The sequence below is a fragment of the Diprion similis genome, chromosome 8 (genome assembly GCF_021155765.1).
Source record: "Diprion similis isolate iyDipSimi1 chromosome 8, iyDipSimi1.1, whole genome shotgun sequence".
Taxonomy (NCBI): Eukaryota; Metazoa; Arthropoda; class Insecta; order Hymenoptera; family Diprionidae; genus Diprion; species Diprion similis.
Window position 1 is genome coordinate 13,303,617 of NC_060112.1, and position 27,954 is coordinate 13,331,570.

The window sequence follows — 27,954 nt, forward strand, 5'->3', positions numbered from 1 at the left end:
GGAACTGAACTTCAAAGTTAACAATAACGTAACTTTATATCGTGTGTTAAGACACGAGATATTTTGAGTAGTAATTAACACGTGTAATTGGAAAGTAGCACGTATATTAAAACACTCTTAGCATTTCACCTATTCAAACAGAAGGTAAAACGCATACGGCATAAATGTGTCAAAATAAATATAAATTTGTTTACGGAAGTTACAAAATTATCAACCAGTCTCTGCAAGGTATAATAAACTTCAGCATTTTTCATCTTGGATAACAGTGATCAAAATTTGATTAGCAATCGAAATGAGAATAAAAAAGTGCAATTGCGGGATCCTCTGTTTCACACGTGATGAGAACATCTCTGAATTTGTCTAATATTTGTAACAATTGCGATCTTCGAATATTTTCAAGATACATAATTTCCTCGAGATGATGACTGCCCTTTAGATACCCAAGTCTACACAATTTATCTAGTAAAATCATATCCTCCGAAGGAATTGCGAAACCATCTGTTTGATACTCAAAAATTCCACTTGTCCCACGTAAGGCAGGAGAAGCCCCTGTATCGCTTTCTCCTGGTGTACCGGCAGATGTGTCATTGCCTTCCCAGCTGTGTTGATTTTTCGTAGACTCATTCAGCCCAGAATCATCTTCTGTTATACTTGTCTGCAAGATAGAATCGAGTACTTGTCTCTTTATTTCGCATGCGATGAGGGTGTTCATTACATTTTCGAAATTCATATATTACCATTTTTTGGCAACCATGCAGGGTTGGCATATATTGAACGTAAGTATGCAGCTGGAGTAACAAATGATTTCTCAATAGCCAAATTATTATTTTCACTAATTGAGTCTGTTGCTGAGGTTGGCTCAGGGGATTCAATTTTTGGCTAATTGATGTCGGTAAAGAAAAATCACTGATCACCTGTAAACCAACAGAAATATTCAAGTTTGTAATGTATGATGAAGCAAATAACAGAATATTACACGTGTCCAAAGGTGAATGTTCGGCTTGCATGTCGAGTCTGTTTCTTATCGTTAAGTCAAATATGTCTTAACAATGGAGACACAGAAAGATATATCAACAAGATTTTCAGTAACTTTGGAATTCTCTAGCCTAAATATTATTTTTTCACATTACCATTATATATTTGTAATGCATTCTGTGACAATACCTGTAGTAGACACAATCCTGGAAATTGTTCTGAAAATGCATCTAATAATTGAGCCGTGAGGACAGCATCTGGAGCTACGACATATACGTTACTTTCGCACAGGGGATAGATAATGGTAGCCTTTGCCCAATATACTAAATGTCCAGTCAGTTGAAATACCTTGGCAAAGATGATACTTGTTAGTAATTAAAAAGCTACAACGTGAATATTATCAAAACTTGGATGTAGCGAAAATGAAATCCTATTGAGTATACACGTAATCCTCAATATTCATTCAATTATTTCAGTAATTGATACAGTATTATTGCCAAATATTTTTTAAAAAAGGTAGACGTATTTTCAATTAAAATTATTATTATGGCTCACCTGTGCTAAGCTGAGATCTGAATCTGCAGCTAATGTTTGAAGACTTTTGAGTGGGCTGTACATTTGTATAAGACGTACAAGCGCTGGAGCCGAGTCAGCAGGAAGCGAATCTAACAAATCTAAAGGCTCTATCAAAAGTAGTAAGCCATGATACGGTCGTAAACTTTCGAGGCATCTGAAGTAAATAATTTTATTTAAAACTTGAATAATTTGATTATTAGTAGCATTGCGATGTTGCTGAAGTTAGCTGTCATAATTTATTAAAATATGATAGTAATTCACAATCATTCATGGCTAAAAATTATGTACAAACTATTTGGAGGGAATTAAATGATGATAATCATAATGAATTACCTGTCAATTATTTCCGGGTTCATAATGAATCCTTTTTTGTGAGATTGATGAACTTTTTGAGGTAGACAAAAGCTAACTTGTATCCATTTATTAACCATGATGTTTATTACTCCTGATGTGCTCAAGCTATTGAAGACAGACTTCAAATCTCGAGCGAGGGAACTTCGTTGTAATATAAGTTCATAAGGCGATTCATCAGATTCACTTTCCTCTTCTGATCTGAATCATGTATTTAAAAATAACATCCGCGTACAAACGACATCTAGGAGTATTCCAATTTTACAAAAAGTGATATTATAAAATTACCGGGCAGCTACTTCGTCATGAGTAGAAACCATCACTTTTATTTCGTCAGTAAGAAATCCACATCTTTTTTCCTCGTGTCTCAAAGCTATTCCCAGTCTGTAAAATATGACAGCTAGTAAAAAATAGAAGAAATATATAAGCTCTTAACTACTGGTGATAAAAATCGAATTTATGAGTCAATAAGCTAAGGTAAGTGTAGGTTTCAGTAAATATTTGAAGTTACACGTAATTTATCCTCAAAGTTACCTTTTACTGAGATCGTAGTAACATTTAACAACAGAGTGATTCGCTTGTGCCTGCAAAGCGAATACTATATTGAAAAGCATGGATGAATTTACATCTTTTAGTCCCCTAGATGGAAGCAAAGTAGGGTGTCCAACAAAGCGTACATTATTGACTTTGAGTTCAAACTTCAATTCACAAAGCTCTGGCTTAACAGCAAAGAGGGTGGACAAAACTTCGTCCGATAAGCCAGTAAGATTCCCATTGCTTATATTGGATGTTGGAAATGGTGACGACTGAAAATTATTTAAATAATGAAAAATAAACACATATCGGATAATAATTATACTTCACATTGATTACAGTCACCTTATTAATTGCTCCAACCAAATTTACATATCATAAAAAATTGATCAGATTTTAAATATTTTTGATACATTATATGTAATGTGATAAAAGTAATGTAAAAGGAAATAAGAATGCCAATCTCGCATATACAAGAAAATGAGGAGTAACACTAATGGACTATGTGTTTGCAAATATAGATCGACAGGAAAGAAATAAAAATTGTAAAATGGAAAAGCGAATGAATCAAAAGGAGTTGAAGAAAGGACAATTACCAAACAAGATATTTATAGTTTTGTACAACTCCTCTACCTTCTTAGACATATCATATGAAACATACTGTAGGAAAATTGATTACAATTTACATGAAAATAAAGCAAGAGTTGTGGTCTTATCAAAAGTGATATTGATGTAAGAGTTTGTGATCATTTGAAATATTATTAGTGCAGTAACATTAAAGAATAAATATGAGGAATATACTTGTAATAAATCCTCACTGATTGTTAACGCATAAGGGTTCTTCCTCTTTGTAAACTGTTTGGAGTCTCTCTCTAGATTAGCGGCGTGAGGATATCTGAACAACATTCGATCACCCTTACTGTCGCTCTTCACTAGAATAACGCTCAATGGATTAATCTCCATTTCCTTGTTTTTCAATGAGTTTATGAGTAAGCTCAAAAAGCTCAATCCAATTATCCGATGCTTCGAGACACCGGAGAAGTTATGAGGGACTGGTTACCGACTCTTGGTATTTTCTTAAAATCATAACTTAAATCAGAAATTGGGTTACATGACGAAAATGAGTATGGACCACTTGCAAGGTTTGTTGCATTTAAAATTGACAAGTAAAAACTACGGATCCGAATTTTCTGTCATTGTCAAATCTCGGATTGCCGAGGGACTGTTACCAACCCAATAAAACTGACCTAACCTAACCCTAACCTAACTTTAACTCTAATACAACGAGCTGTCATGCCTTCCACGCGCTGTTTAACGACGCACTTTCTATATCGTAGACAAGGATGAAAATAAAATCAATACTTGAAGTAACAATTCCCGAGGTCCGCTGCGCTTTACATCTTTCAAACCACCCTGGACGAGGTGTGAAATTTGTTAGGTTATGGCCTGGGATTGAGAAAAATTACTTTATTTCTCATTTAATTCACACAGGTAGGTGAAAATTACTACATCAGGCGATTGGATAAATGCACAGTGGCCTGCGTTCGGTCTTTCAAAACTTAGAAAATGAAATCAGACAATTATATTCGCAATTCAATTCGCAAATCTTATCGACCAATGAAATGGTCTGCTTTGACAGTATTTGACAGCTTACTAAATCAAGGTATCAGATGCTTTCTGTTTCTGCTAACACTTCGCGGATATTAACCAGAGGAGAATTCAGATAATTCGTAAATTTGAATAATACATTTGCAAATCTAATGTACAGACACTGCGATTACTTATTTTATGTTTAATACTTTATAAAACCTCTTCTTCAACAGTTGATTAATAATCATAAATCAGAAACCATCATTCCGTAATTCAAGACTTCTATGTTAACTCATTACTATAATCTTGTATCATGTTTTGGACGTATTATCCGTCAATTAGTATGGCATACCATGTTTCGAAGTTGGTGTGATAAACTTTGAACTCTTCTAAGACATTCATGATTGGGTATTCTTAATAACTGACACAGAGCCAAAATTGGAAAAACTCTATTCCCTCACGACAATTCCACTATACCGATGATTACAGTACATTACAATAAAATAACGTTGTTATTTATTTTCAAATCAATAGATCGAATATTTTTTTAGTGCCATTGTATTAATTAAAACGGTACTTCGTTGGTTTTTTACTAGTTATAAGTTACCCAAATTATTTGGTTCGTAATTGTGTCTGCAACAACTAAAAGTCTGGTACATGATTGAAAAGCAAAGTCACCCGAATTTTCACATGTTATTACAACTAAAATAATAATAGATCAATATTTCATATCAGACTCTTTCATTTTATGTGTTACAATGTACTGTTCAATACATTGATAACTCTATTACGCCTTACAGTTCCTTCAAAATCATTGGTTGGATGAACTTTTGTCAAAATGAAATAGTATTACTATTTACCAGATTCCTTAAAGCATATATAGCAAAATTTTCCAAAAATATTCGTCAACTTCCATGTGCGCTTCCCAGTTTAATAAGTTGACTCAATTCTTGAATATGTGCCAAGACGATCGGCATTAGAATATGGGAGAAGAAAACATTGTATAATAGATTTCAGAATGATTTGCAAAGTGTTCATAAACTTACAATACATTATGGTAGATGGTAAAAGTGTTGAAATGGTAAACCATGCAATTCTGATATTCTCCATGTATTTTCTTAAGGTATATGTTAATATGTCCATTTCAGAGTCCTATATTTTACAGATTCAAAGTCAAAAACGTTTTTTATTTTAGATTAACGGGACCATATATTGGAAACGAGTTTCAACATGTTTGAAGGAGCAGTTGCAGCACTTTTGAACCGTTTTCTAGGAAATTATGTCGAAGATCTAGATACTGAAAATTTCAATGTAGGCATATTTTCTGGCGATGCATACCTTACAGATTTGAAGCTGAAAACAGAAGCCCTTGTACGTAGAGACAAATATTTATACTTCAATTACTTATTCTTGTAATTATTTTAATGAGATATTTGTGTAGCTATAATTTTGTTAAGGACTTGAAAATTTTTAATTTCAGTACCAGCTTGGGCTTCCAATAAAAATAAAAATCGGATTAATCGGAAAAATTAGTCTAAAGATACCTTGGACTGGTCTTACCTCACAGCCAGTTATTGTCAGCATTGAGGTATGATATACATATATAGACCTTCATGACAACTTTTCTGAAATGTTCTGAAAACTGGAAAATTGTTTCAGGATATATATATAATAGCAGTTCCTGCCTTAGGAGATGTATACGATCCTGAAATTGAAAAGCGTCTGATAAGGGCAGCGAAGAAAAAAATACTAGAGGACCTGGATGAGGATTACTTTCTTGGATACGGTATAATGCTGCCATCAGCTAACAATAACTAGATCAGAATTTCGTCATAAACAAAATTTGCATTTTTCTTAGGAATAACTTCTAGTCTGCTCGACAGCTTGGTGACATCTGTTATTAACAATTTTCAAATCACCATCAATAATGTCCACATCAGATATGAGGACAGTTTTACACAAACAATACCTGTTGCTTGTGGCCTATGCATTCAGAGTCTATCAGTGACTACCACTAACAAGTAATAATATAACTAAACAATCACACCACGTTTGTTTATGCATGTAATTTAATTTCTAGTCTTGGAAAAATTTCCCGCCCAATTCTGGTTTGTGTTTTCGTGTAAAACTTTACTTCGCTTCAATAACAACGACTGATGAAGATAGGAATTCTTATGCATTGAACGATACCATTTATTTTTCTAGCTAACACAGTGAACTTTTCTCTGTATAATGAATATGTATTTCAGGCTTGTGGCTGTGTATTCGTATGCTAATCTTGCTTTTACTTATTATTTTTTATTAGATGTTCATTGTATATTTTATCAATTGCCTTTCTTATGTGAATTACATTCCTCAATTTGGCCTGATTTACAGTAAATGGAAACCGGGTGTGATTGCTACAAATTCAACATCTATTTATCAACTGATGAGAGCTGAGTCGATATCAGTTTATTTAGACCCTAAAGCAGAGACTTGTTTGCCAGAATATCCAACAAAATGGGAACTTGCAAAATTGTTGGCATGGAAAAATGTGATGCATCGAGCACTTCAAACATTCAGCATCAACAATCAAGATTTTCAATTCCGTATGTAGAAATTATCTTTAATTATTTGGATGCATGAGCTTCATAATTGATGGGAGATATAGTTTACACAATATTACATGGTACTCCTATAATGTGTACTTACATCCAAAAATTCGTAAGGCATACTTTTTTATAGTAATGAAACCGTTCACTGCGAGAATAAAAATTATAATTAATAAAAGTAATGAAGTTCGAGTGCCACGTATGCTGGTGGATTTTGTTCTGCAAGATGTAGCCACTCAAATTACAAAACAGCAGTACATGACATTTTGCGAGATTTGTCGATCTCTCAAACGGATATCCATCAATAGGTTTGTAAAATATTAGATGCATTTGAATTGAAACCAATTTGTTATCATTATTATAATAGTTTTGATGATCATTCATGTTCAGGCCGTACAAAAAATATCATCCGCAGTCCAGCGTTCGTGAAAATTGCACAGGCTGGTGGAAATACGCTTATAAAGCCATAGTTGATCGCAGCGTGAAGCCTTACACCTGGGCACATCTTCAGGCTCACCGAAAAAATTATCATCAGTACAAAAATGTGTTCAAAATGACATTACTTCGACCCTCTGACACTGAACTAAAATTGGACTTACAAAAATATGAAGATATGCTCACCATAGTCAGCATTATAATAGCTCGAGAACATGCGAAAATTGAGGTACTAAGAACACTTCAATATTATTAAACATAAAGCAATGCGCTACACGTTTTTCTTTTGATAGATCTGCAGAAATATGGAACAAAAAAACTCACTAACTAGATATGTGTTGAGATTGTAAATCATGAAACTTGTTTGTAAGAAATATTTGTTTTATGCTGATATTTCCATTTTTGTAATCTTACAGTTGAAAGAGGAGGCTCCTCAACACGTATCAGTCGAAGTATGTAAATCCAGTCTATGGGATATGGTTGATGAACCAGAAATGGTTAAATTTGTAGTCAATCATGAAAAAACATATGGAGTTTGTAAACTAAGCAGTCCAGAGCGTAAATTTATTCAAACTATGGGTAATGGTGCCGAAGAACAAACAAATCCTGAGAAATTGTCACAATATATTGGTAAATATCTTTGTAATATATTTCAGCTATTGAATTGTGGAATAAGTTACAGATGAATTTGAACATTGTTACTATGAAGAATCTATTCACTGTTTTCGTAATTTGTTTGAAAGTTTAATAGTTGTTTTTATTATTTTCAACTGAAATTAATTTGGGAACATATTGTTTTACTCTCAAGTTTGAAATACAAAATATATCAAACTAAATTCTGAACTTTGACACATCTACTTACAAGTAAAAAATAGAAGATTGAACAGAAATATTTTTTTCACAGAGTATGAAATAAATATAACTTCGAATAATTTCAGATCACAAATACAATTTTACTCTAGCAAACTGTTCATTGAGTTTGTTAAATGAAGACAAGGAAGTTTTGGTAATAACTTTGACCCAGTTTCTCGCAAGTGTTGAAACTCGACCATACGCGTCTGCTTTCAAAATATCTGCTCGTGCCGAAAGTTTTGTCATTGAAGGAGCATCCTCGGACAACGAACTTATATCTTTGATTACAGCTGACAATATTTTAACAGGTAATATTTGTATTTAAAATTATTAATAACCAAGTGACGCAGGTAAATTTTAAGAGTATGAAATTATCTTTCGAAAAAATATGGTGCACTTAATAAAGATTGAATTATTCGTAGGAAACTAAACTTATTCAAATTTCAGGAAACATGGCTTCTAACTTCTTATCTATAGATTTTGAAAAAAATTCATTGAACTCATATGCGAATTTCGATGTCGCAGTGACATTGGAACCGATCGAAATTATGTATCACGAGGTAAGTGGACGCTCATCTGGACTAATTTCATTGAGTTCTTGTACCCAGAACTTAGTTATTTTAATCAATTTTTGAATTGCTCTATATTGTTCCAGTATGCCATATCAGAGATTGTAAAATTCTTTGAAACGACAGATTTGAATATACAAAAATTGCTGCGCATTATTGGATGTCAGATGAGCTCAATTAAGGACACTGCTTTAAATGTCGTCTACTCTATACCTTCGAGACAGAAAAGAATCAACCTTAAAATGGACTTGAAAGGTCCATACATAGTCATTCCACAAAATGGTTTAGCCCAAAAGTGTGTACGATTGATCTTATTATTTAGCACGGATTCAGTTCACATATCTGTAGAAATGCATTAAATGCTGCGACGCAAAACAAAATTTAATATAATATGGATACTTCTTTTAGCGAAGGAAATTTACTTTTATTGGATATTGGACGAATAATAGTTAAAAGCGAATTACAAGCTGCTAATGTACAACTCGAAGATGCTACAATGATGGAATTAGAAGAATTGTTGTACGATAGACTACACATCAGTTTTGCTGATGGTCAAATACTGTTTTGCCATTCAGGTAATTATATAATACACGCAAATATGAAAATAGGCGCATTATCGATTTTTTGCAGAAGATACTACATAATGAAAAATGTACACTGATGCACTAATTCGCTTTAATCAATTATACTACAAACTTTAATTTAGTATAAAACTGATTTACATGTTTAACTATTAATTGTCATCGTTCTACAGTAGATGCTAAAGAACTAGTAAGCAATCAAAACTACAATAGTAAAATTATTTTGAATAGTGATTTATTTTTTAAGCTAGCCTTAATGACTCAAAAGAGATAAATCCAATAGTGAAAATATTTTGCTCATAGGTGACGATTGGAGGGAGGCTAAGAAGTTATCCGATTCTGAGAATCATTTACTTCCTAAGATTCAATGCAATTTTACTTTATCTCACAGTGTAAAGATAGACTACAGAGTATTACCTAGGTAGGTAAATTTCATTATAAATAAAAAGTCGATGATCGGAGTGTTATAAATTCATAGATGTGTATAACTAAAGGTTTTGGTATTTGCAGAACGAAGCTCAACATGTCCATTTCTAGTTTGAAGTTGAATTTATCAGAGAGAAAGATTAATCTTTTGGCTGATTTTTTGTGTTGTACACCTTTTTCAAATCTAATCACCGGTAGTAAAGTTACCAAAAGTAAAACCAAGCTTAGGAAGGAAAGTAATAAAAATAGTACTGCACAACGTAATGATGCCTTTACGTTCAGAGATCTAGAACGAATACGCAGGATTATTGCTCAATCATGTCTTGTCACAAAATCATCGAATTCTAAGCAGAAATTTCATGATACTATGGACCCAAGTGTATCTGAAATGGATAGGTGAAACAGAATATTTTCACGTCTATCTTTAAAAATCATAGCCCGTAGTTGATATGATGGAGATCCTATTTGATGTACAAATGTATGTTGCACTGGATGAATAAGTTGTGGCTGTAGTACGGCCTCATTTTATTTATTTTTTATGTATATTGCTCGTATTATTCACGATTAGATGACTGGGCATGATTTTTATTTATTGCTCCAGAATAATAATGATAAGGCTTTTTCAAATTTATTTTTTAGGAGTGTCGTATCATCTGAAATGAGTGAAGAAGATATGGAGCTCTGGGCATCCACAGTGGAATTACCGGGATTTGACGATAACATCTCTCCGCACAATTCTATAAAATTACTACTAAGATTTGTTACTGGAGAGGTATAATCCATTACATACTTGTGCTATTATATCACTTACACGAAACCACAGTCATGTAGCATGGAAAGAATTTATTATACATATATAATGCAGTTGCTGAAAGTTGGAAACTACTTTTTCATTCCAGTTTTGCATCCATTGGGAACAATCTCTAATTGTAGACAAACCATATGTGACTTTGAGAATATCCACACTGTGTTTGGAAGCTGCCATTATGGATTATGGCTCATCGATACATTTCAGTGTTGGTGGAATATTGCTAGCTGATAAAACGAATGCTGGAGTAACTGGTTCATATCTTGAATTAATTTCTACTAATACTGCTCCTGAAGTTATCACAATCTTGTATCGCAAGGTACTTATTCCAAAGAAGCAGTTAATTCTCGAGTTCATCATTAAAAATGTATTATTTTCAGGTCAGGGCCAATTGTCCAGACTTCAAATCTCATTTTAAAAGTACCGAGCAATCTTTAATAATAGACATTGCCCATATTAACATCATATTTCATCGGCACTCATTTCTGGCTCTAAAAGATTGTTTCGATAAAACCCTGAAGTGAGTAAAATATTGCATTATGGAAAATTTTCACTGTCTGTAAAGCACTGTATAAAATGCAGTGATCTTCAAACATTATAAATATATAAATTGTGTGTTTTTAGGATTCAGCATCTTGAAGAAGTGTATAATTATTTGAAAGTCGATGTCTTTGATAAATCAACGTTCTGGATCAAAAAACCCAATGATCCACCGATTCCACCTGGTAAAAATCGATTTATAAAATGTGTATGTATTAGGATGATCCTTATTGAGGGTATGGACAAATTTTTGCTGCCAAACTCTAACTTATTTCAAATGATTTGAAGGAAATTCCTTTAAAATATCAACCTTGAATTGTTTCACAGGCGGGGAGATTTTAAATGGCGTAATTTACCCTCCTGGGGGGAAAATCAAGGCTTGATGCTGAAAACTGATATTGTGAAGAAAATGCTTTTTAATTCATAGAGTTAATTTAGGCCACAGCAGCAAAAATATTCATTTGTACTTTAAACGAAGACCACCCTAGTATGTGTGTGAAATATCATGATTCTTCTTATAGTACATAAGTCATCTGTCATTCCTCTAGGTGCGACAAAATTAAGCTACTCTGCAAGACTAAGTGTGCTTCAGATAACTCTTTGTGACCTAGATACGTCCTTACTGGAGATGAAAATATCGGGTTTAGAAAGCGATTGCATTTATAAAGCCAATGAAAGAATGATTCTACGCTTGCATCTGAGAGGCCTCACTGTAATTGATCTTAGTGATATGACATTGTACTCTAAGGTAACTCGCATCTGATATTTTGAAGATCCATGTTACCTATTATACTATAACGCAAGCTTCATAATTGTTTCCTACTATTTACAGATCATCACCGTAGACGAAGATAAGGTGCTGGATTTTAAGTATGTTAGACACACTCCAAAGCTTTATAAGTGTTCTGATATCGATGCCAGACAAGATGACATTAAAATGGATGGAAGCTTAAAAGTGTCTCTTGGTCAAATTAATATAATATTTATTTCTAAGATGATACATGACTGCGAGGTACATTTTCTTCATGTACTCCAATATGTCGCTAATCTCATAAACAAAGACGTTCTTAGTGATAATATTTTACGTATAGTTACACGGGATTCAAAGTACAGTTTTATGTTTACTTTACATTTGCAGTATTATGATGAGAAAAATTTTGTTGCAGAATTTCTTCAAACCATTCGCATATCTCATACCTAGCACTTTATTAAGTTCATTAAGTGATTTTCTACTTCTGAATGTAAAGAAACTGAAACACAGTGCTATCAAGCTGCACTTGTCCCTTAATTTACACGGACCAACTTTTCTGTTTCCACAAAAAAAAGATGCTCCAAGTCTGTTGGTCTTCGACACAGGTGATTCTATAAAATTTTTACCGAACCTTTGATACCGTTTGTGCAATGTGTATAAAATATCTAAATTCATAAATATTCATAGTACTCTATTTATGCTTAAATCATGCACGAATTTGTCTTTTTGAAATTATTTTGAACATAGACTTGAAAATTATTATATTTTACATACCCGACTATGCATAGGTGATGAACCTGAATACTAGCATGAAAAATTTCCATACATCCATTTTATTCCGTAACTTATTCACATTGTATACTTTGTCATCCGCAGGCATTTTAACAATCGAAAATTTCTTCAAAACAGAAGAACTGTCCATGCAGTCCAATGTTAATGGCAGTTCTTCGGAATCTATAGTGATTGATAATACTTTGATTGAACTGAAATCTGTCACATTATCGAGAGCGATCATGATGTTAAGTGGCAATTTAGAATCACAAGTAAGCATTAACTATAGGCTATAGTTTCTATGTTTGGTAAACCATTATATTCTCCAGTATGAAAATGCATTGTTCCGAATCGGCTACTAAAAAGAATTTCCATGCATAGGAACCTATCTTGGAACCGGTGTTCATTCGTCTTGATTTGAACAGAAAAATTGATCATAAAACTGCAATGGCATTGGGATCTTACAATCAGTGTGTTTGTCAATGTGACCTCAAGGGAACTATTGATGTGATACTAGTAAATATTGGCCACAGAGATCTTGCATCTGCACTGTCCATTTGGGAAGATAACATTTCTAAAATCATAACAATCGGTAATATTCTTATTGCATCATAGGTATAAATTGAACAAATTTATAAAATTTTCAAATAACGAATAGAGAATATAGAGTATAAAGAAATCTGTTCAGAAATGCTTCAAATCTGCTCTTTTTTTTAAGGCACAAATTCACCACTGGAAGAAAACGTCTTGCTGCAACCTATGGCACCTAATGCGACGTCAGACGATACAACAGTTAGAAAGCTAGAAGCGTTTTTCTCACAAAATGAGCATCCCTTTTGTGAAATAAGTCTGAAGTTGTTACTTGAGGGGCTGCAGCTCAATCTGTTTTCTGATACAGAGGAGGTAGATTTAATATTTGCCTGAAGTTAGAAATTGACATTAGAAGAAGAAACTTTCAAAACTTAAAAGACGTCTGTTCTAGTAACATTTTCAATATTGTACCTAAAGTAGTATTTCACTTATCTATATGTCATAAGAGAGTAAAGCAACACCTGCTGATCTAAGGATAATTCTTGTAGATGCTAAGTTCACCAGTACGTGATTTGAACCATGGCTTATGTAAACTGACAATCGGCGAAGTGACTATGTCGCTGGATGTGTATAGTGATGAGAGTTTGAAAATGAAATTATCTGTCCGAAGCTGTTTGTTAGAAGATGTTCGTAGAGATGATAGTATCGTTATACGAAAGTAAGTAAAGTGCTTGTCAATTATGTAAATAATGCTGAGCATGAATGTTCCCGTTTCAATAATTGACCACAGATTCTTTACATTCGGTATAAAACCATTTCAAACATAAAAATGTTGTATGATATGTTTCAGAATAATTCAATCGCACTCCCAGAATATAGGGGCCGATATGTCTAACATTTCAATTTCCACTCCTCCAATATTGGACTTCACATTTGAACAGACTCAAGCTGGAGATAAGTGCATTAACATCCTTATTGAAGAAACTCGTCTCAATTTATCCATGTCATTTCTCATACACATTGGAAGATACATTATAGACTCTATACCTGGAGATCCAGTTGACAGAGGAGTTATTAATGAAGGCTATATTGGGGATGGTAATATTATGGTACGTTAGCTCGAAGCAGCTTTTATTACATTGATCATGTTTATATGGTATTGATTGAATACAAACAGCGAATAGAATTGACCAATCACATAGTGGGCTTCAGAAGAAGTTCTCTAATTTCCTTGGATATTGTTTATCAGGTTTTTTGTCTTTGTTAAATTGATACAGTGAAAAAGTAGCATGAAGAAAAAGTTTTCACAGCTTTCACAACCCTCCGTTTGGTCTTAGATAAAAATATCTTAAATAGAGTAATTTTTACGTTTTGTTACTTTTGAGAAAGATCTGGTTCTACAGTTTTTCATTCACAACAAAATTTTTAGACACATTTAACCGACTCAAGGGCTGCTGAATACGAATCTGAAAGAGAACCAAAACTGAATAACTATGCGACTTTGCATGTAGTACAGTTGGAAGAAAAGCCAGGTATTTATAGCAATCTTTTTATCCTTCAGAATCAAACATTTATTTTATGTTATATTTGGAGTTCTTATGTCGGGTCTAATTTGAACTTTTCATTCTAATGTATAATTGCGTGTGATAATATAGGAGTGTCAGTATCAGTACGAATCCGAAAACCAGAATTACTTTTGTTCGGAGATTTGAAAGCCAGCAACGCTCATGCAGTTCTTTTTCAAGCTGAACTCATTATTGAGAGCAGTACACACGATGGGGTTTCATCAGTTGTATGCTCTTTGTCTGATGTTCAAGCTAAAAGTAAAAGCCAAGCCGAATATAGGAAGCAACCACCACACTGGGTAAGGGATGATTTTATATAGTGTCTTCTACCAAGATGTTGAAGTTTATTGGAATATATGAAAAAAATTTTGTCAAGGTTTTACGGCCGTGTGACATTGAGATTTCAAAAACTATGAAACTACCAAATCATGATATTCATGTTATGGCTAGCGTGAGTTCAGTTGATATCCATTTATCGGCCAGCACTGTGCAAACATTCACCAACGTAAGTATATTTTTTAAATCCTATTTGGTTTAGTCATACAAATTATGTTCTCTACGTTCTTAGAACTTTTGATTAATGGTTAGTGACAAATGCAATTTGCGGAAATTAGATTTGCCGATTAGTCAAAATTTTGATGAGATACTCCTTTTTGCCCAACAGATAATACAAGACGTCATTTATTTTTTGAAATCTAATGAAGTTGACAATAAACATTTATATCATGAGTTTGTTCCACACAATGACCTATGGTCTCAGAAAAAAGTATCTTGCATCCCATACAAAGCATATAGACAAGGTATGACAAGTAAGTTTCTATTTGTTTGTATTTTTTCTAAATTATTTCACTTGATGGAAACGTGATTTATTGCAGATTCACTTATGCAAATATTTTTTGATGATTCCAACAAGCAATGTGAAACGTTTCAATTAAAGCCAGTTTCTATTTGTATACTTCTGGAGATGGAAGATACGATCGAAAGGATTCCTGTGATGATGGCACAGCTTGAAATTGATGCTTTCCTTCAGGATTGGAACTACAATTTTCACATGGAATGTTCGTTTACAGTTTATTCACTTGTATCAGGTTCTTTCAAATAATTCATAGCAAACTGTTGGGCCGAATAGAAGATGAGTTTAGGGTGCAGGACACGTACTAATTATGCCATTTACTCTCAATTTCGTGTCTCGCTCCATCCCACACGCGTCATTTTGTAATCATTATTTGCACAAAAGCATCTGATATATAATCTGAATGTGATAAGGCTATTAGCTAAAGTATGACGCTATTTTTTATTGTTTTGTAAGCTTCGAATAAGGATTAGCGAACAGGGTTTTCATACTGTATAGAATGTGAATGTTGAAACTTACAGCATCATATTCAAATTACTTGGGAACCATGTAAAATATTTGTTTGGGAAAATTTAATGCTTGAAGTCGTACTTAATGTGCTTTTGTATGGTGATAAATATACCTTATAACATAAGTATATTACAACACAGCTACAATGAAGTTACAAGCCTCGTGTTACAATATCAATGCTGGAGCTTGGGAACCCTTGATAGAACCTTGTATGAAAGATGACAATGTTTATAAACCCTGGGAAGTGATATTCAGAGTGGGTATTTCTTGAATTAATGAATTTTGTGTTAATGAATGCACATTTACGAATTTCTTTTCAGCTATTTATTTCTTATTAATTACGTGTAATCCTCTTCAGGTTTACCAGTCTGACTCTTATGAAATAAGCACATGTGGTAAAGAAATACGAAACCAAAAACGGGAAGCATTCGCAGAAAGTAAAACAAAAAAGAAAGGATTAGAAGAAGATGAAGCAGAAAATAACGATGGAATGTTGTTCATACATCCAGATTATTCTGCATCTTCGAAAATGAATAAAAGTATACGAATTACAGATAAGCTGTCGAGTCAAATAACTTTTTAGTTCACTTATTTTTAGCCATAACATGGCTGCCATAAACTTTTGTCTGATTTTTGAAAGGTTACTTATTAGCTCATTAGATTTAATTTATTCTACAACTTGTGTTGACGACTTGTGTCACACGATCAGTTATTTAAAAACTTCTACGTATTTACTAAGATTCTAATATTTCACGTGTGTTCACCTATAAACTTTATGAAATTAGATTACAGTTTTGAGTACAACGATGATTCAGACTCTGATAATGAAGGGTCGATGAGAACTCTCACTGGAACTTTTGGCCATTTATTCATTAGGTATGGTCAATACTTTTACAGCAAATTAGTTGGTGTTACATATATTTATCAGCTAAGACTTTCTTTAGGGATGGAAGTGACGAAGAAACTAGCGATACAGATGATACAAGTGGTGATGAGGATGAAGGAGTACACATTTCAGATGAAAACATGGATGATGTGCAAATGATGAGTGAGTGTCTTTCTTTTTTTTTAACTTGATACCGTTTGAATTTAATGTGCTCGTTATTTATTGAAATGTTTTATAATACACGATAAACTTTCGATTATTACAGATGATTGTCTGGAACATGAAAATGGTAGTAAAGAAAATCATCTAGCGACTTACATGATACTGGATGCAAAAGATAAACTGAATTTCACAATTACCCCCAATACGATCCATACGTTTAGTTCAATACTGTCATCAATTTTAAAAAGTAGTAGCGGTATTCCAATAATAGCAACAAATGCAGGAAAACTGACTTTACGAAATGATATCGGATATGCTAGCAAAGTGGAGTTACTTAAAATAGATGAGGTAATGCCTTTTTGTTAGTATAGTAGAAACTGAAACATTATCTAAAGCAGATTTAAGATGCCCTATGTTATTCTATACTCAAAATTCTGTTCCAAGTATGCGTGAATCTATATCATTAAATATTTGCTTATAGGAAAATTCGAAAATTCATACTCGTTTAATTGCTGTTGCCAATTACCATACAGCAGATTCTATGGAGAACACTCCAAGTAGTCCAGAGACTGAAAAATTCCCTGAATCAACTAGTTTAACAGTTGTAGAGAGGTATATTGACATAATTGATATTAAGCGATCGAAATTTGTGGTTCCAAAAATTAAATGCCTCAATGGTTCTAGTTTTGATGGTGGATTCAATGATTGTTCAACTTCCTATATTCAAAAAGACTTTTCCTTCATTGCCCAAACTCCAAGTGAATCTGTTACCAAAATTTACAATATGGTTACTGAAGAACGCTTACGGATTCAAATAGAAGGTGTGTTATTGTATATCAAGTTTGTTCATTACATCAAATACATTAAGTTAACGCATGGCAATTCATTAAGCTCATTAGCAAAAATAAACCATCATTTCAATTGGTACTAGCAAACGGTGTTGCTAATTAACTTTACATACATGCTTAATAATAGGTTCAAGGCATGTGTTTTAAGCATAATATGACTGGAATGTCATATTCGCTTTCTTTAAACTAATTTTGTGTCTTCATTTTTGCACAGGATTTGAGGATACTCTTGTGTACTGTCCAAAGCGACAGGGTTTCAAATTGATCTCATTACAACCCATGCGTTATGGTGTTAGACATCACTTGATGGTGCATGTTGAAACAAACGATCATTTTCATCGAACTATAACCATTTGCTCTCCTCTACAGGTATAAAAATTTATGATACTGGTAGAGTAGATGGTCGCTCATCGCTCATGATAAACGTGACGCTATTGACTGTTGTTAAGCTTTTATAGAACTCTAGTAATTGACAAAGCCCGTTTTGTTTCAGATACGAAATGAAACTTCATTTGCAATAGGACTTTATTATAAGAAGAAACTAGCGGAGAAAATGAATGTACCAATTATTGGAGAAACATTGAATCCTTTTGACGATAACATCAGAATGGCAATTATCGAACCAGATGAAATTATCAATGTCCCATTGTATGCTGCTTATCACTATCAAATACATGTTCAACCTGCGTACATAGAGTAAGTGTGTTTAAATCAAATTATTCCTGATAAGATGGCTGTTTACGCTTATAGAATTTACCAGTCCCAAGTAATCTTTTAATGTTTTCAAAAATATTTATTGTTGTAATACTTGATTTTGCATTCAAGTTTTATACCATCGAATCCTTGTACACAGGAAATACCAAATAAGCGAGGCAGGAATATGCTGGAAAGAATTGAGTAATAATTTGAACACAGCAAAAGATATTTACTGTTACACAAAGGACGAGATGAATCAATCTGTATTTGCTGTAAAGGTACGAAAGATCTTCATGAAATTGTGTTGTGTGTATGCGTACTTTAATATATGTTGTCTAGTAGATCAAAAATTGGTAAATTATATCTGATGTAATTCCAATTTGGACTCTGCATTGATCTCTTTGTCATCACATCAAGTACTTTTTGTTTCAGGTATTATGTGCTAAGAGAATTACCGTTGAAACAAACTCTCGCATTCCGAACTATCAAATCAGAATACTACCTCCACTTGTATTTTATAGCAGAATACCAGTTGCTGTAGATATTAAGATTCCAGAAATAAAATACGGTGTTAGGATTGAACCAGGTGAAAACATAACTATACACACTTTGAAGCTTAGCAATAACCCAAAGATAACTTTTGAAGTGAGTAAAACAGAATCATACTAATTCTTGCAATAAATTTATTTTTCCAATTATTAGTCTCCTAAAAACCGAATAAGTAAGATAATAACTATTTTTTGACGTTTGCAATTTCATTGTCACCCCTATTTGAGCTTGATCCCATGCATATATCAATTAAAGTATTGAAGATATTTTTTATAATTAGTAATGTTTGTTACATGTTTTTTTTTTGGTTCTTTTAATCTAATACCATAGCAGGGCTATTAAAAAAATTGAGAATATCATTGCTTAGATTCAAAATTACATGGGTAATATATGGACTGGTACAATATCTATAACAAATGAATCAGAAACGAAGCTAGTGAAGATGGTGCCAGATAATGATCCAAAAAATTTAAATCCATTTTTATTAAGCATCAGGCAGGATTGGAAAGAAAGTTGGGCGATTACTATTTATGCGCAGTACTGGATTGTAAACAAAACCGGATTCCCACTAGACGTTCGAGTAAGAATGCCAATGCCATGGATCACTGCTATTTCATAAGAATCAATTTTAAAATAGCAAAGGTGAAAACATTTATTTACTTTTACAGGAAACATGCTCGAATATGATATATGAGATTCAAGGAAAAGAGCCAGTGCTATTTGCATATAAAAACAACCGTCACAGACTTATTAGATTGAGGGCTCAACAATCTGGTTGGTCACCAGCTTTTGGATTGGATTCTGTTGGTTCGACGGGCTTAGTAATTTGCAAAGATACTGAAAGGAAGAGGAAATATGAAATTCAACTTCATGTTACCATTTCTGAACTCTGCCCCGTACTAACTAAAATAGTTACATTTTTGCCAAATTTTTTGGTTGTCAACAAGACTAGACGCAGCTTAAGATTTATGGAAGATAATGAAGAAGCTGATCTTTGGAATGATTTAGCAGGTGGACAGGTAAACTAGAAAATAATTGGCAATACTGAACGTGTGCAACAGACGATTGAACGACATATGCTACAGTTGTCTAAATTTCAGGCCATGCCATTTTGGCCATATACAGATTCGATGCGAATGTGTATTAAATGGGGTAATAGTCAATTGGTTTCTCAATATTTCGACATAACGAAGATACAGAAGACAGTGCTAAGAATGGATCATGGGGTTTGTATTCTTCATGACGTGTAGAAGTGTGATAGTTGCTGTAGTATACATTTAATTTATTTTCCAATTCTTTTACAGACTGCTGTATGCGTTGATGTTTGTGGTGGAAGCAATACTCCATTTTCAATAATATTTCACAAATATCAGAATGGAGATGCTCCAGTTAGAGTTGATAATCTTTGCCAAGACTTATTTCTCAAAATCAATCAGGCTGGCATGGGTCAAGTAGCTTTACTAAATCCTTATCAAAGCTTATTATACACATGGGACGAACCAACCAAAAACAGAGAGCTTATTTGGAATGTTTACAACAACGAAGGCGACGGGTATAATGCTAAGTTCATCAAGGTAGAACTTTTATTTAAAAATGCTTCAACTACATAGGCCTAGTTTTGTCTCATTCCAAACAAGTAATTAATGAGTGCGATAGTAGAACAAAGTAAAATTTTTTTTCAGGATGGTTACGGGCAGGAAACTGTTTCGTTTCGAACTTTGAAACAGTCTACTTCACCAACTTACTCTGTATCTTTGGCAAAGAAGTTGACATTTGGCATGAAAGGTTCATCTTCAACTTCAGTTACTGAAGATTATATTGATAATGAGGCTGTATCGGATAGCGAAAGATCAGAGGTACATTTACAAATCAACTGTTGTGAAGTAAAGAATATCAGATTCCTGTCTTTGATTTGTTCAAAATTTTAAAAACTTGTGCAGCTAGCATTCGTCTGAATAAAAATGAGATGTTGTGTTGCAAGAATCACAAATTATCATGCAAAGTATTGTGGCATAGCCAATTCTAATTAATAATCATAGCAACGAAACATAATTTTATTCTATTAATGTTATTTACAGAGCGTGAACAAGATTTGTAATGACGAAGTAATAGTATACTGGGTTAGTTTTATGGAAAAACATCAAAGGGTGCTTCTCTTTACTCAAGATGAAAATATTTTTCAAAAGGCAAAAACTATTGTTGAGCCCGAATTCAGTGAGAAAGAAATATTCATCTCCTTGTCCGGAATCGGTCTGAGCATTGTAAGTTTGCCATACACTTAGAAATCTACTCTCCAATTATGACATATTTTTAATACCAAAAAGCATTATTCAAACTTGAAGTGCTTGCTACTGTTCAATTTGTATTTATTCCATCAACCTACGTGTGTAATTTTGCTCAAGAAATTTGTAAATTTAGTCTTAACAAGTTTGAACAGCGTCACCAATTATATTGTGTAGAAAACTATTATAATGCCTAATCATTTTAACATACATAGTCAATGCAGTCAGCTATGAATGTTAAGGAATTGGCATACTTTAGTATCACGGATTCATCAGCCATATGGGAACTTTATTTTGGAAAACGTTGGAAGACACTATCTTTAGAATTAAGTGCATGGATGGAAGACAGATACCAAAATTCATATCAAAAAACACAACTAGAAGATTTAATTGATGTACGGTATATTTTTATGTACTTGGTGTTGGTACTGATAAAGAACTAGCCAATTTTTATTGACATTGCATATTCAACAGGTTGATTTTGAAAAAATGCATATGACTAAACCATTTTATGCCAAATTGAGGCGAAGTTATTCACCTGGAATTTGGCTGCATTGTAGAAAATCTTTTTCCAACATGTATGTTGAAGGAAAAATCCACAGAATGCAGGTACAATTTTTTTTATTATAAGTCCTACAATTAATTCTACTTTCCGGGTTGTGAAATTAGTTGAACCGACAACTCTTGAAATCAAACTCTAGCATAAAAGTTGATCCTCTCAATCACAGTTACTATTTTATCAGATTGACAACCAACTCCATGACGCCGTTTTTCCTGTGGTTTTATATTTCTGGCCTTCAAGATCTCTAACAAATGGTGTTAGGAGCAAAAAGCTGAAATCTTGCTTAGAGTTTGCTTTTTTAAAACAAAAGAAAGCAACGTTTGATATATACAAGTAAGAAGACGTAATAAATTTAATTTTTAATACGGAAATTCTTCTCAAACTTCGTAAGTTATACTTAACATTTCAATAAAACACCATTGATTTTTTTCAGGAAAATAACAGTGATAATTCAAGAGTTTGCTTTACACCTGCATAAAGACTTTATCGTCTGCTTATTGGATAATTTAATTCCTAAACACATTGAAGCAAAAGCTTCTATTTCTGTACAGTTAAGGGCAGACCTATCATCTATTCATACTTCTTTTTTGCATATTGCAAATTCGGTAATTGATTGATCATTTGCATCATGCGATTTGATATAATTGTATTGATATAAAAACTACGTGATTATCCGTGACAGGAATTTATTAATGATAATATTTCAGGCATTTAGTAACCAGCAACGGGATATCTTCGAGCATTTATACATCTGTCCAGTAAAAATGCAGCTCAAACTATTAGGGGGAACTGGAGCATCTATTCCCTACCCGTACAAAACTGCATTCACTTATTACAATTTTATCGAATTTATATTCAACTACACTCATGGTGCATTGTTTAAAAAAACAGCTGATATCATGTGAGTTCATTGAAATTTAATAGTTATAATACTTTCACAGAGTTATCTAGATCAAAATCTTAATCAGGAAAAAAAATTCACCTTTCACTTTACTCCCTTTTGAAGATCGGTAAATGGAGTGTATGTAAAAATTAAATTTAACTGTGCATGATAAAAATGTTACTTATTGACTTGTTTTTCAGTTTGCCCCAATACGAAAAACACAATCTAACATCTTGCATTGATAATCTGTATTTTGATGTAAGGCAGAGCTATTCATGTAAGATACTTCAGCAATTCAGTGTGCTTATCTTGGGTCTAACTGTAGTGGGAAATCCGTATGGATTCAACTTTCGACATAGCACAGAAGCACCTCACAGTTTGAATATGGTAAGAGCTACTTCCAATTTGATATTTTACTTTTGTTGCTGATGGTCATTTCATGGGACGTAGATCAATGAAGTCAAAGATTTTACTACCTTTTCTGAATATACTATGGCACTCGGGGAAATTTAGGTTTCCAGTGAAATGGTTCAACAGAACTTTCAAATTTTGAAATCTAATTTTTTTCTCTACCTTAATATATTACTATTATATATATATATTAATAATCTCACTCAATTTTCCTCATTACGTACTCGCATTTTTTTTGCAGATAATACATGAAGATGAAATAGCTGACAAAATTAGTCATGGAATTGAATGTCTTCTGGGGCATATGACGACAGACACAACTCAGTCAATAGTAACATTTTTCGAGGCTTCTTTGCCCCACGTGACGACATACAGCACAGTAAGTTGTAGAGTTTTTAGTTTGTACAAATTGTAATATCCTAATTTGTTTATTTATTATCAGGACAGAAAATTTGAATTACTGAATAGTGAAATACCGTTGTCAATTCTCTTGGCAAATAATTCATTTTCTATCGGAGTTGAATTGTTGATGTCCGGTATAATTGTTGAACCTACGAACAGTGAGTACAAGCGTAAACATAGAGTATACATTTCTGGGCTTGTTGTGGAAAATTAAGCATTTACCATTTCTTCACATAATTTTCATTTCAGTATGTATAGTTTAATAATGTTTATAGGTATTCATAAAGAAGAGCTGAAACACTTCTTTAAAGGTCTGGGCAAAGGTATCCTAGAACTGACAACTAAAAAAAATGTAAACCTGAATCTTCGATCAGGCTTGATAACTGATGCAATTAAGAGGTACTGAAAGTTACCGTACATACATTTCAAATTTCCCGAAGATCTTATCACATGACTTTCATTACTTATCACAGTACATTCAGGAAATGATTTCACATAAATTTTGATACCGTAACTCTTCTTATAGGGCACAAGCAATTGGTTATGAATTTGTTTCACGCATCCGCCTACCTCGTTACATTAATGCTTACTTGGTAAGTCTTACAGTACTTCAGAAGCACTAATATGTTTCATAATTTCTGGTATTCATTACTCTTGATAGGGTGCGGAGCCATATTCTGTTCATAAGGCAACAGGCATGCACTTACTGAATACTATCAGTAAAGGTCATTATTTAGATAAGGACGTATATTGGGCCCATGCAGCACTTTCAAAAGAGGGAAAGTATATCGCACTTGTGTCACTACAGTACGTATCTTGAAAGATTGTTAACTGATTAGTTATTGAAGTAAAAAATTTAACTGCAAAATTATTTTCTACTCCGACTTAAGAATTGCTCATTTTATGAACTCTTGATACATATATAATAAAATCATTTTATCTACTTGTAATGACGGATCAAGAATGATTTGAAATTTTGCATATAAATACATTTTTTAATTTACAGACGCATATTCCTTATTGAAAAACGATGTCTATGGGGATCATGGAACATTGAATGGGTCTTAGATATTAACACTTTAATCAAACCTCCAGTGGTAGTTGAGAAAAAGTTAATCTTACACGTTAACAAGGTAGTAATATCAAATATGGGTATTAGATTACTCGATTTTTGTAGTTAATTGTATTCTTCTGTTATTTTGCTGAACTAGATTTACAAGTGTAAGATATACTGACTGTAGGTCACTTAAGTAAGATTTTGGGATTGTTCAGAGTTTAATACATTTTACCACTATTTGACTTGTCTTGTATCGTGGAAGTATTTAAGATTTATCTACACAAGTGTGAAAAAATTGTCACCGATAAGTGAAAACATTTTGTTTTTACAATTTCAGAATGACACCATACCAAATTCACAAGCAACGGATTGGTATATCGAAAGCGAGGATCAAGTAACACTGGAATGGTTGCACTGTAAGATAGAAACTGTCATGATACTAAATATGGAAAACAGCACATGTCTCGACAGTAAAATATGAAACTATATATGTTACATACATAATAACTATAATAAATGGATGTATATTTTAATTAATTTTACGAGAAAGTAAATAAAATTGTCATTGCAGAGAGAAAAGTATATGTAAACTAAAAGTGTTATGATTTCATTGTAAAGGCATTGAATTATTTATTATTAATTATGAATGAATCTTGGCTTTGGATTAGTAATTAACGAGAGTGATTTTCTGATTGAGGCGAATATTGCGTTTTCAAATATTTTTAGTGATGATATATTTTACCAGCCTTGTGATATACTTTCTTTCAAATGTTTTGTATAATTTGAAATACATATGTATGTATATATATATATATGTCGAAAAAAAAAAAAAAAAAAAATTGAATTTTTCTTTTCCAACAAAAATGCACAAATAGGAAATACGCATATCACAGTGACTGCTTCAGTAAAGTTATTTCCTTACAAAAAAGTTATTTTATGATGACAAAGACTACACAGTATAACGTTATAATGTGCTCACTATCATTTCGCACTTTTATAATTTTCATGCTTGCTACCATTTCGTTACTAATAACAGTTTCCCACACTGTAAACATTACACCTAACGGCACTTGTATGTTTCAATGCATTTGCATACTATACTTTGATAAATCAAAAATGATTCTAATAACAAACAATTAGAATTAGGGCGATTTGAACCTAATTCGTGTCAATCTCGACATAGATAAATTTCAAATTGCATCCGATAATGCACATTAAAGTGGCTTGTGCCAGTAATGGAAATTAGAAACAATAATGAAAATTTCTTATAAGAGACTTGACTGAAATCGACTATAAATTGAGAAAGAAACAGATTTTATTACTACAGATTTATAAATCTCGAAACTCATTCTACAATTAAAATGTTCTACGTCAGTAAGACGCTTGACAATCATTTAAATTTGAAATTCTCGAACAGATTTCCCGCCCATTCGGATCGATTATCGAAAACGTGATGCGTCTCGAATAAACCGAGCATTGCGATTACAGTCAATTGTCAATGTCAATCTTGCACAAATTGAGATCGTCTTCTACGTTCCACAAAGTCTGAATTTTTGATTTGTCACGTATAATTGCTGAAATAAGAATTGCGAAATAAAATAAACAGAGTTATCAACAAAGTACGAGCACAATGGGAACACACGCGGTATGAAGCACTTCGGTTTTTGATGAAATAAAAGATCGTCAATGTGCCGGGATTTCTGTTATGCTAACTGCGACAAATGGGTTTTAACGCATAATCTTACGTCCATACGTACAATGAGTTTTCTTTTGTTTCATGCGTTGCATGTATTATTGAGCAAACTATATTTTTAACTTGAAAAACCCGCAAAATGTTATTCTTTACAGAAATAGATTAAGCAGCTCTAACCATTGTTGAGTAGGATCATTTCGTCGCACAACTACTGTTGTACTTAATTTGACATGACGTACTTTATTGTTTTTTTTTTGTTTTTGTTCTATCGGTACTATTGATGTGTTACAGATCTTGAAGAATTTTCGTTCTTCGCTGATTCCAGCACATTCGATATCTCATAGATCATTTCTTTATTGGATTACAATCATGTTCAACAGGTAGGTATATCGACGAATATCACTCAAATCTTTAATAATTTAAAAATGAATATTTTGTAAGGTAATGCGTGGAAGTATTATATATAGTATATATTGGATAAAATGCAAAGAAGTCATGCGAGCAATGTATGCATCTATCGCTAACTTTTTTTTTTAAGTATGAATAGATACATTCAATTGAATTTTATTTTATAGCCAACTTATCGTGGTGCTGAATGATTACCTTGAGAGAATGGCAAATACTTAGTTCTCAAGAATTGGTTATTTAAAGGGTGGATGAAAAAAGAGTTAAGGAAGTTGGTCCTGACCGAGCCTGTGCTGAATGGCTGTTAAGAAATGGAGCTGCAGTTAAATGGAGAGAGGATGGAAGTATTCTGTCAGACTACAATGCTCTTTCCTCGTTGGAAGAACCGCAGAAACATATCGAAGCAGTTGATGCTACCGATTCTTCTATTAGCTATCATGGATTTCCACATTTCCGTGAGTTAATTGATACCTGAAGATTGCTTCAATAGCAGGTTTTCAAGCCAATGACTTGGAAATTGATTTTCTTTTTGTTTCTCTGGTTTGAACATATTCCACTTATGCAGGAAGTAAGAGCACTTATGTTTAATTGTAATGAAATTTATCATTTTATATTCAACACTATGTGATCTCATTAAAATTTAGATGGATGCAATTACATAAATGAAGTCAAGCTGGTCAACTGTACTTACGTTGAGGATCCAGCTATCCCCTACCTTGCTATACTCAAAAATACTTTGAAGCATCTTGAGATAAGTAACTGCCTTAATATTTCAGAGAAGGCTCTATTCGATCTGGATAAACTCACGTATGTATTCATTTTACTTCAAATTACGTCAAAGTTGATCTCTTGTACTCCTAATTTGTGTAAAAAATATCCCACGATTTTTTTTCAATGTACCTTCATAACTATGAATCCTCTTTTTTCACCCCAAATTTTTATCAATGAAATTTCAGAAATTTGAAGAAGCTGGAGCTTAGGGATATGCCGCAAGTCAAGAATAAAAGTGAAGTTTTAGAAAAGCTTACCAAGTCTTTGCCAGATTGTAACGTTATTTTTACATGAGATTTGTCTGTGTAACATAATTTACTTTGCAAATATTTATATATGAGTGTAGGACGCCTAGAAATAAACTGTTATCCGTCGAAAGTGATATACTTTACAAATATTTATATATAACTGTTGGCCGCCTAGAAATAAACAAATCATCGTAATAACCACTGGAGCGATGTGTCTTTTACTTTATGATATTACTGGTACATACTTAACTATAACTTAGACCATATTATTATGGACAATCCCCCAAAAA

The 27,954-nt window shown here is 32.9% G+C and overlaps 3 protein-coding genes across 9 annotated transcripts; 2 read left to right on the forward strand and 1 right to left on the reverse strand.

Moving 5' to 3' along the window:
• Nucleotides 1–84: 84 nt before the first annotated feature.
• LOC124409272 (GATOR complex protein NPRL3) lies at nt 85–3,662 on the reverse strand. 2 transcript variants are annotated; one of them, XM_046886794.1, is made up of 8 exons: nt 3,238–3,661; nt 2,437–2,708; nt 2,191–2,286; nt 1,885–2,103; nt 1,531–1,705; nt 1,165–1,323; nt 738–914; nt 85–655 (listed from the first exon to the last, which is right to left on the reverse strand). In XM_046886794.1, exons 1-8 carry the CDS (start codon nt 3,397–3,399, stop codon nt 281–283), a joined length of 1,635 nt encoding a protein of 544 aa, XP_046742750.1. In that variant the 5' UTR covers nt 3,400–3,661; the 3' UTR covers nt 85–280. The 2 variants fall into 2 exon arrangements, with proteins under 2 accessions (XP_046742750.1, XP_046742751.1); XM_046886795.1 differs by lacking the exon at nt 1,165–1,323 and having other exon boundaries at nt 3,238–3,662.
• On the forward strand, nt 1,357–27,853 carry LOC124409275 (ATP synthase subunit s, mitochondrial). Of its 2 annotated transcripts, XM_046886802.1 has the most exons (7): nt 1,357–1,374; nt 26,134–26,192; nt 26,532–26,620; nt 26,892–27,100; nt 27,290–27,452; nt 27,602–27,732; nt 27,801–27,853. In XM_046886802.1, the coding sequence occupies exons 2-6, from the start codon at nt 26,178–26,180 to the stop codon at nt 27,708–27,710; spliced, it is 585 nt and encodes a 194-aa protein (XP_046742758.1). In that variant the 5' UTR covers nt 1,357–1,374; nt 26,134–26,177; the 3' UTR covers nt 27,711–27,732; nt 27,801–27,853. The 2 variants fall into 2 exon arrangements, with proteins under 2 accessions (XP_046742758.1, XP_046742757.1); XM_046886801.1 differs by lacking the exon at nt 27,801–27,853 and having other exon boundaries at nt 27,602–27,781.
• Nucleotides 3,779–25,302, forward strand: LOC124409270 (vacuolar protein sorting-associated protein 13A-like). 5 transcript variants are annotated; one of them, XM_046886781.1, is made up of 62 exons: nt 3,779–4,166; nt 5,222–5,397; nt 5,507–5,614; nt 5,686–5,812; nt 5,885–6,047; nt 6,403–6,614; nt 6,751–6,925; nt 7,008–7,281; nt 7,469–7,682; nt 7,991–8,212; nt 8,352–8,464; nt 8,560–8,768; nt 8,882–9,048; nt 9,358–9,475; nt 9,565–9,876; nt 10,120–10,252; nt 10,380–10,607; nt 10,669–10,808; nt 10,913–11,013; nt 11,377–11,576; nt 11,661–11,840; nt 11,995–12,184; nt 12,456–12,622; nt 12,732–12,942; nt 13,069–13,253; nt 13,430–13,599; nt 13,732–13,990; nt 14,311–14,413; nt 14,537–14,745; nt 14,823–14,951; nt 15,111–15,246; nt 15,322–15,504; nt 15,950–16,065; nt 16,168–16,348; nt 16,595–16,685; nt 16,754–16,857; nt 16,961–17,205; nt 17,339–17,469; nt 17,542–17,678; nt 17,920–18,074; nt 18,199–18,401; nt 18,559–18,679; nt 18,834–19,046; nt 19,318–19,530; nt 19,619–19,969; nt 20,051–20,176; nt 20,255–20,524; nt 20,633–20,806; nt 21,029–21,211; nt 21,448–21,627; nt 21,707–21,841; nt 21,976–22,127; nt 22,228–22,399; nt 22,502–22,695; nt 22,878–23,064; nt 23,330–23,467; nt 23,531–23,648; nt 23,766–23,889; nt 24,017–24,083; nt 24,152–24,297; nt 24,497–24,623; nt 24,885–25,302. In XM_046886781.1, exons 2-62 carry the CDS (start codon nt 5,257–5,259, stop codon nt 25,026–25,028), a joined length of 10,377 nt encoding a protein of 3,458 aa, XP_046742737.1. In that variant the 5' UTR covers nt 3,779–4,166; nt 5,222–5,256; the 3' UTR covers nt 25,029–25,302. The 5 variants fall into 5 exon arrangements, with proteins under 5 accessions (XP_046742737.1, XP_046742738.1, XP_046742741.1 ...); XM_046886782.1 differs by having other exon boundaries at nt 3,782–3,927; XM_046886783.1 differs by lacking the exons at nt 3,779–4,166; nt 5,222–5,397; nt 5,507–5,614; nt 5,885–6,047 and having other exon boundaries at nt 5,690–5,812.
• Nucleotides 27,854–27,954: the final 101 nt, after the last annotated feature.

What these genes read in the sequence shown, in the direction of transcription:
- LOC124409272 (XM_046886794.1), bottom strand. Translation starts at nt 3,399, where the DNA reads ATGGAGATTAATCCATTGAGCGTTATTCTAGTGAAGAGCGACAGTAAG. An exon ending in TACTACGATCTCAGTAAAAG is followed by an intron (nt 2,287 to 2,436) that starts GTAACTTTGAGG and finishes CATATTTTACAG; the next exon opens with ACTGGGAATAGCTTTGAGAC. An exon ending in CATGACGAAGTAGCTGCCCG is followed by an intron (nt 2,104 to 2,190) that starts GTAATTTTATAA and finishes TACATGATTCAG; the next exon opens with ATCAGAAGAGGAAAGTGAAT.
- LOC124409275 (XM_046886802.1), top strand. An exon ending in ATTACAATCATGTTCAACAG is followed by an intron (nt 26,621 to 26,891) that starts GTAGGTATATCG and finishes GGTTATTTAAAG; the next exon opens with GGTGGATGAAAAAAGAGTTA. An exon ending in TCATGGATTTCCACATTTCC is followed by an intron (nt 27,101 to 27,289) that starts GTGAGTTAATTG and finishes ATTAAAATTTAG; the next exon opens with ATGGATGCAATTACATAAAT.
- LOC124409270 (XM_046886781.1), top strand. Translation starts at nt 5,257, where the DNA reads ATGTTTGAAGGAGCAGTTGCAGCACTTTTGAACCGTTTTCTAGGAAAT. An exon ending in ATAACTGATGCAATTAAGAG is followed by an intron (nt 23,890 to 24,016) that starts GTACTGAAAGTT and finishes CTCTTCTTATAG; the next exon opens with GGCACAAGCAATTGGTTATG. An exon ending in ATCGCACTTGTGTCACTACA is followed by an intron (nt 24,298 to 24,496) that starts GTACGTATCTTG and finishes TTTAATTTACAG; the next exon opens with ACGCATATTCCTTATTGAAA.